The 8,958-nt window shown below is 29.7% G+C and overlaps 1 protein-coding gene and 1 long non-coding RNA gene across 2 annotated transcripts in view; both read right to left on the bottom strand.

Moving 5' to 3' along the window:
* LOC111628699 overlaps window positions 1–4,790 on the bottom strand; it is a 10,992-nt gene extending 6,202 nt beyond the window's left edge. The window contains exon 1 of the long non-coding RNA XR_002757208.1: window positions 4,681–4,790. This is a non-coding gene — a long non-coding RNA (uncharacterized LOC111628699). The remainder of the gene's footprint in view (window positions 1–4,680) is intronic.
* Window positions 4,791–5,340: 550 nt separating this feature from the next.
* LOC111628698 (transcription initiation factor IIA subunit 2) overlaps window positions 5,341–8,958 on the bottom strand; it is a 23,723-nt gene continuing 20,105 nt past the window's right edge. Inside the window, exon 4 of the mRNA XM_023372533.1 lies at window positions 5,341–5,458. Within this exon, the coding sequence (XP_023228301.1) occupies window positions 5,430–5,458 (29 nt within the window). The 3' untranslated portion in view covers window positions 5,341–5,429. The remainder of the gene's footprint in view (window positions 5,459–8,958) is intronic.

An 8,958-nucleotide genomic window follows, 5' to 3' on the forward strand; every position in this document is an offset into this window, starting at 1 on the left:
TTCCAAAATTTTTTTGTATCTTTAGCTTTTAATAATTGATCACTCATCTCAGAATAATATTTCCTCTTTTTGGCTTTAATTAGGTTTTGATATATTTTTTTGTTTCTTATATATTCTTTCAGTGTTGACTCAGAGTTTATTTTTCTAAAATATTGTAAACTACGTTGTTTTTTAATCTTATTTAAATAACAACTCTTATCAAACCAAATTTGTTTGGGATGTATTCTTTTAATGTTCCAAGAGATTTTATATCGAAATTGGTTTATTATATTGACTAATTTATCATATTCCTGCACAGCCGTTATATTACTATCTCTATATTGTATCATCAACAATTGATTGTTGAATTCTTTTTTGAATTTTCCCAGATTAAAACTTCTTTTCGTCTCTCTTTTATAAATTCGATTATTTTTTTGAGTATCTATCCTATTTTTGTGTGGGGCTTCTTTGAATTCTAGTTGTACAGGGAAGTGGTCTGACATATCAATATTTAAGACTCTAAATTCTTTAATCATATTTAGAGCAGTTTCCGAACAAATTATATAGTCAATCACAGATTTGCCTAAGGTAGACAAGTAGGTATATTCTGCAGGACAGTCATCTGGGAGTCGTCCATTCAAAATGTATAGATTATTATCCTGTACAAATTCAAGTAATGATTTTCCTCCTGAGTTATTGACTTTATCCTTAGACTTTCTAATATTGTCAATAATTCCATTGTTATTTTTGTTTTTTGTATCCATTACTTCACCTATTCGACTATTAGCATCTCCCCCAATTATCCACAAATCTGTAATATTAGTTCGTTGTATTATCTTATTTTGAATTTCTACTAAGGTTCTCTTTTTATCGGAATTTGGTGGGAGATATATAAGTATAATTCCTATACGTGTTTCTCTCCAACGTGAACTTAAATGTTGACAGAGTTCTAATTCAGCTAAGACGTAATTGTTTTCAGCAATCCAAAATTTCAATTTACCTAGATTTTTATTAATTAACAATAAGAGACCTCCAAAAGGCCGACCAAATTTACTATTTCTTTGACCTTTACTTTCCAATACTAAGAAAGTTCGTTCTAAATAAGTTTTATCTTCTATTTTTAGCTGGGTCAACCAAGTTTCAGACAAACCAACAACTGTATTGGAAATCAAGTATTTATAAAAAGTATTTGTGTATAGCTTATTTTGGATACCTTGTATATTCCAGAATCCAAAACGAATTTTGGAATTATATCTTTTTGTATATTCATCTTCTTCTAATGGTAATCCAACTACTGAATTTGTCAGATCTATTCTATGTCCTTGTTGGTTATTATTTTCCAGCATTTCTTGATTTATAGAATCTTCTATTTTTTGATTATACATAGAAATGGAGGTTTTTTTGATATATTTACTTAATAGTACTTTTAATTTTGGCCTAAAAAACCACCTACACATATCGCTTTTTGTAAGTGGAGATCATATGTATAAATATTCTCTCCCTTTATATAATAATCATCTCTCATTATTATTTTAATGCCTTTGGCTTTTTCCTGTTGAATTATTGGTATCAAATTTTTTCTTCTCAATCTCGATCTTCTACAGAGATCTGTTTTAAATATAATTTTTTTGTATTCGTCTAAATTAATTTTTGCTCTCTTAGACCAGAATTCTTTAAGTATTAAGTTCCTGTCGTATGTTGAGGATAGAATTATTTTCACCATAGGCTTGTATTCATTATTAGTTAATTTAATTATACTATCTATTGAACTATTTGTTATACCTAGTTCTCTTGATAAAAATTGTTCAATTTCTTTTAGATATTCCGGAGTTTCGAACGGAAAATTAATAATTACTATATTTTTATTCGTTTTCTCATTAACTAATTGATCTATTTCAAACTCTAGCTCACCTTTTGTGTGGGAATTATCCTTAATTATTGAATCCATTTCTTCCAATTCTTGTGCTACTCTTTTGGATTCCAATTGGTAAACTCTATTTTCTTCTTTCAGATAATTAACTTCTGATTTGATATTTTGTAATTCGATGTTTAGTTGATTAAATTTTTCTTGAATCAAATCGTATATGGACTTCAACGAATATTTTTGTTCTTCTGTTGTTGGAGTGTCTGCTCCCTGGACCGTATGAAAGTAGTCTTGTATTTTTGGAGTTCTCTCTTCGTTTAATTCCTCTCTATCATACTCCTGTTCTTCAGGCAGAATTTCTTGACTGGAATTAGTCCCAGATATTCTTATTTTTTCTGTGGCTTTAGGAATGACACTACGCGGCCTCCCACGCCCCTTCTTTTGCATATCTGTGTGGCCGCCACGTTGAGGAGATCTAGGCAGAGGTCCTGGATTAGGTTCTATACCAGAAATAAGTAATAGGTATACTATTACCAGCCAAGAAGAATATTTGTTATACTTCCGCTTAAATTGAGGTAATATTTCCCTCCAAAAGTGAATCATTATCACAATATGTTGTATCAACTCTTCTCCTGAGATTATCGCGCCAACACCTTCGACAGTCGAGACACTCCCCCAACAGAATATAATGAGAAATATACTCATGAGATATATGATCTTCTTGAAGTACAGTAATAACAAAAATATAAATTTTCTGTAAAGATTCTCGTTACAATATCTCAAATAAATATAATAAATCTGTCCATCATCTTATAATTTAAACTGTTAATTAAACAACACAATGTTATAAACAACTTCAGTAATAGATTAATTAATTTCTATTATGTCAATCATTATTTCTGCAATCCTATGATTAAATGATTAAAAGAAGTCCTCAGTGTTCACAGGATGGAAAAAGTCAAAAATAAAATAGAAAATAAAAAGTTATATTCTTAACCTGCATTTAATATAATTTTATTAGTAACACATCTTCACTTTTTTTTGTCATTGGAAAAAAATTCTTTCCAGATATAATCCTGATTTCAATTTTACATAAATTTAATTTTTGGTCTAGTTTAAAACTATATTTAAGTATTAACAATTGATTCAAAATACTCACTGACAAAAAAGTTATGCACCCAGAAAGTTATGCACCCAGATAAAATTGTCTACTGCAAAACTCAGCATACAACTGTGTCTCAGACAGATTTGTAAATGATTACAGTTGTGATCCAATTGCACACCAGAATATAACCAGAGTGCCTTAAAATTGTTATTCTACTATCCTGTAAAAAGATTTGCAGAGGCTCACTGTGTTCAGAATTTTCAGTGCAATGTACAGTACCTGTTATTTGGAGGTTTTTGAATATCAGACATGCCTATGTAATGCAAAAACATTGCATACAGCAGTTTGAGAAAAGCCACATAATCTAGCTGAACGAAGATGACCATTTTGCCAAATTGCCTGCCATTATGGGCTATTTTGAAGAGATGTTAGGACTGTTAGATATGGTAGGGCACACGTCTTGGATTTCTCAAACAGACCAACAGGAGAAATGATTGATTATGACACAAGCATGAGCAACTACAATGACATCTTTGTACAGATGGAAGCCTAATATAGTATTCTCTCTCTCCCATACCATTGGCAAGAGACTAGCAAAGGAAAATTTCCATGCATGGTTCATGTTACAAGTTCTGCTATTAGCCGCAATCACCATCAACTTCATTTGCATTGATGCCATGACAGAAAAGCATTGAGTGCTATGTATTGACAATGTATTATCTTTAGCAACAAATCCCAGTTCTGTTTGGGAATGATGATCATTATGTTAGTGAGTGGAGAACCACTAGTAAATATTCCAATTTGCCTATACTGTCAAATAGTATACTGTCTCCATTGCTGATGTGTTGATATGGGAAACCCTTTTGTATGTCAGTCAGTAATGATACAAGGGACATTGACAGCACAATGGTACATTCAGAAAATCCTGCACCCTCACGTGTTACCTTTTAAGACTTACTTCTAACCCAAAACCAAAAATGGTGCTTAACTTGACAGTATATCTAGACGTACTGTTGAGTTATGCACCGTTTTTGGTTTTGAGTTAGAAGTAAGTCTTATATTTTGCGGTGTGTTTTGATGTGTTTGTGTTACCTTTCGTGATAGGGCTGCAGACATTCATTTTCCAGAAAAATGATGCTTGGCTTCACCCAGCTAGGATTTTCCAGAATGTCTCCATCACTTTGCCACATTTCCTCAGCCTACCAGGTCTCCAGATTTCATGCCCATAAAGCATTAGTGGAACCAGATGAGATTCTGGCTTCAGTCATCTTCAAGTGTAACATCTGGATAAGCAGTTATAATATCTGTGGGTAAATCTGTTGCAAGACAGTATACAGTGCTTGTATGCTTTCATACCTGACTGTATTACCTTATGTATTCAAGCAAGAGGAGGTTCTATAAGGTACAGTATCAAAGGTTTCTTTAAATTGTATCATCATTCCACAGAAAATTGCTCCTATGCTATGATATTTTAAGCACTTATAACTATTGTCATTACATTCACACTAATACAGTTTCATTCAATTCCAATGCCTTCTTGGTACTGCACTTTTTGTCAATATTTTTGAGCATATTTACATATTTTTATTTTTGAGCATATTTACATATTATTTATATTTACATATTTTGAGCATATTTATATAATATATGTATTCATTTACTCATTTACTTACTTTAAAAAAATATACTAATTTATTTTTGTTGTATAATAAACAATAAAATACAATCATACCTTAAAAGTAAGTCTTGTTTTCACTCTGTTAGCCAAAGCATTATTAATTGCTTTATCAAACTGCAAGAGAATCTTCAATGCTAATTGTGTTGTAATTTGTCCACACTGTAAAATAAAATATTTGTAACCTATCTTAATATAATACATTTTTATAATGTAATAATATAATATTAACTGAATAATTTCCATGGTATATTAGAGATAGAGAACTTTTGACATTAAAAAATATAGTATCTCTCCACTATCACAGATATGCATTTAATAATGCATGGATATAACAGACTTTGCATTTTCTGTTTGTATGGTGGTAATTATTGAATAATGGATTTGAATCATCTTTCAACAATTGTTGATTTTCCACTTTAGTTAACATGGAATTAATATTTTTGAATATTAATTTGAAATTTTTATATTTTTATATATTTTAAATTTTCTAAACTTTTAGTGAATTTTTTTTGCATATTTNTTTGAAAAATTTTCAAACTGAAATTTATGGATACATTATTTCAATATAATAATCAACATTAACTCCAACTTCTTATAAAACATTTATGAGTTTGTTATTCTTAACTAAAACAATAAATTCATGAATTATAAACAATTTTATAAACATCCTTAATGTTTATAAAATTGTTATTTTGTTTAGAAATTTCTTTCTTCTTTTACTAAATGTAATGAACATAGAGATTATTTTAGTAAATAAAACAATTTTACAAATGTCTCAACAAATTTTAGCTGATAATGAAACTTCACTCTCTTTCATCTTTTACACTAGATCCTGAAATATAAAATAAATTTATGTTAATTTTTTAAAATACTTTAAAAATTTAATACAGTACTAAAATTTATAGTAATTATAGATATTGTTATATGAAGGCGGATTGATAAATAAGGTCTCCATTTTTTATAATACTTGTTCAGAAAGAAGTAGCTAATGTGACTAGTTTTAAATAGTAATAAAAATCATGTATTTTATGTTGAAAAATAAATATTTATGATTGATTTATTGATATTTGATATTTATGACCTTTTAGAATGACAATTTTTTTAGACATTCAATCATTTTTGCATTCTGTACATGAAAAAACTTTCTGGTTTAGCCTTGATCATATTCATACAACAGCTTGTTGAATTTCAGGATCCAATGAATTATTGACCTTTCAATGCCACCAGAGGAGAATGTGAAACAATGTGTAGCTTTAATTCTTAAGCATATTTACTGTGTTTTTTTAGTGTAGTATAAATTTACATAGTAAAGGCAGAAAGAATTATCTTTTTCTTGCACTATGAGAATATGTCCAAAACACTGTGAATTTCAATAGATACACAACTTTTTAATGCTAAGATTTCAATCATTAATCACTATTTTCTATGAAATGAAGAAGATGAATTCAAGCTTAAACATGACTGCAACAAACAACACAGAACAATGAACTAAGACTGCATATACAGATTAGATATTTCTGGTTATTATATGATTGTAGTTGTAAGTTTATCTAAACAGTTTGCAGAATGCTATGGTAGGGAACCTATTTATCAATCAACTCTTCTATAATAGATTTTAGTCCTTTCATATCTGTTACTGATAATTTCTTTTACATTTTTTACAATCTAGTAAATTGACAGAAAAAAGAAAAACAATTTATCTTTCTATAGTCTTAATTTTATTAATTATAAAAAGAAAATATTACATAATATAAAATCAGTATAAAATTTGTATATAATTACTTATATGTGTAGTAAATATCATTGGTATCATAATCCAACATTTCATTGAACTTTTTAAAATTCTGAAATATTTTAATGTTAAATTTATTTTGCTGGTCAATTGTTTTAAACTGACAATATTTTGTATTAAATTTTTTTTTTTTTTTTTAAATTCTTCAGACCAAAGATTTGATCTCAAGATGGTAGTAACAGACCCAGCTGATCTGGCCATGGCCAGACCACTTTTTGCTACCAACATTACAAATACAGTTCTAATTTCAAATTACCCACTAGCAGTCAGACCAAACCAATGGAATGTCTAATTGAAAAGTCTTTTTCCATAGGGAGAGAGTTATCTCTAAAGGCTGGGTTATAAACTCCATTTGTTATCTATACGGCTGTACCATATTCCATAAAAAAAAGTTTGGATGCATCAAACTTTTACAGTTTAGTATGGAGAATCTTTAGACTACACATGTGCCATGTTGCCTTTCAATCAGAAGTTGAAAGCTGGAAGTAGCTGACGAGACATGGACAGATCAAGAACACAATAGAAATGGAATGACAAAAATATGTGGCATGTTGCATTATTGGAAATTATCACAGGAGTTTATATCATTAATAAAAAGCAGAAGTTTATTATTATTAAGCAGGCAGTGTCAACAATGGTAAGTGAACCCCATCAATATAAACAGACCACCAGTCAGATGTTTATGTTTGGCTGTCAACATATCAATAATAATATTTTGATTTACTACAGCTTTCTTAGTTTCCTTTTTTACAGTTTGATAGTTTTACATAACCTTGAATTTATATATGTCAAAATTATCTTATATAAAAAGAAAAAAATGTGAAAATTCAATATATGTCATGATCAGAATGTATTATAAAATTTGAATAAATATAAACAGAATTAGTAGAATGAATTGTAAAAAATAATGTCACCAATCAGCACTTTACTTTGTTCAACCAATATTTTAGAAATATTTATCTTAAATATAAAAAACCTCATAGTAATTTTTAGATCACCAGTAGATCTTATACATTTTTTCTTAAGTGATGGTTGAATTCTGAAATGTTTATGTATGCAAATGTAATTTATTCACCATAAATGTGGTTTACCAAATAAAATAAAACAACATTTTTTGGAATACCATTCAGTTTTATTATTATTCATGGAATTCATTCATAATTCCCTAAAAACTCTAAAATGGCTACTTTAAAATTACTTTTTTCAGTAACATTCATTTTCTTTATTATTTCAGTTATGTTTGTAGAAATTGAATATGCAAATATCTGATCACTTGTGTGACTGTCACTGCTGCAAAGTTGCCAGAACTGGCTGAATAGTGGTTAAAGCATTCATTATGCTCCAGATCATTGGCAGTTTCCATCTGTCTACTTCTCTTTCCTTTTATTCACATGATACCATCAGCTAGTGGTATCATAGATCTGACATTGTCACCTGTCAATGTAGATGAGGTACCATCATTGGATGTATTACAACTCTCAGTCCTCTCTGACAATGAACAAGATGTCCTGTCTCCTGATGTACACATGGCATCTTATTCATTGTCTGAAACATCCAATTTGTTTAGTACATCAAATGTACTTCAGGATGATATGTCTACATCCTGAGTCTGTCTTGTAAGAGAAAAGTCTGTATGACTTTTGTCTTATAAGAAAGGACATTCTTGTATGACTTGTAGTAATAGCTCATCACCTAAATATTCAATGGTGTTTGCCATAATACTAGAGCTTTGCTATTGATGCCAGTGATACAGCATTGCTAGGTTGAGCAAAAACAAAAAAACAGATTAGGTCAAATGTAACTTTTGACTGATTCATGTTACTTTTGAACAATATAAAATTTAAAGTAAGAGTTACATTGGTCATAAAGAAAACAAAAAAATAAATGAATATATAATTATAGTGTAGATCTGGCAACATCAAAGAGATATTTTCTCCAATTTACATCAAGAGTGCACATGCATACAGTGGTCTGCCTCATACATTGTAAAAATGTTTGGTTCCTTATGGATACAGACTTATGGTATTTTATAACTACTGCCATAAGTACTATCATTGCAAACACTTATGGATACAGATACAGTTATGATATAGAGTTTATAACCAAGTCCTTAAAGCATTGCTTTCCCCCCATCCTGGAAACACAAATTTATACCAAGGGAAATTTAGAAATTAGAAAACTTTCGAAATAACTAGGTAAGTATTAAAAGTAAAATCTATTATTATTATTATTATGTGTTGGGTTTAGTGGGTTATACTCGGTACACACCGGTGGCTGTGTACTATGCCGGACCAGAGTCAAGGCATAGCAACCAAAACAAAACTAAAATTAAATGTGTGTGTCAGTGTCAGTATTAAGAAATTTCCTAACAATATGGCATGTATTCAATATAGTGGCCTTCTGTAGTGTGATGTATGTATTTCTACTCAATTGTAATGTTCCCAGGCTTTTGTGTAGCATGTGTGGTATCACACCTGTACAGGAGAGAACGACAGGTACAATAACTACCCTATCCATCCTCCACAGATGCCTTATTTCCT

This window comes from Centruroides sculpturatus, unplaced genomic scaffold (assembly GCF_000671375.1).
Source record: "Centruroides sculpturatus isolate CEXI.00-Female unplaced genomic scaffold, Cexi_2.0 scaffold30, whole genome shotgun sequence".
Classification (NCBI taxonomy): domain Eukaryota; kingdom Metazoa; phylum Arthropoda; class Arachnida; order Scorpiones; family Buthidae; genus Centruroides; species Centruroides sculpturatus.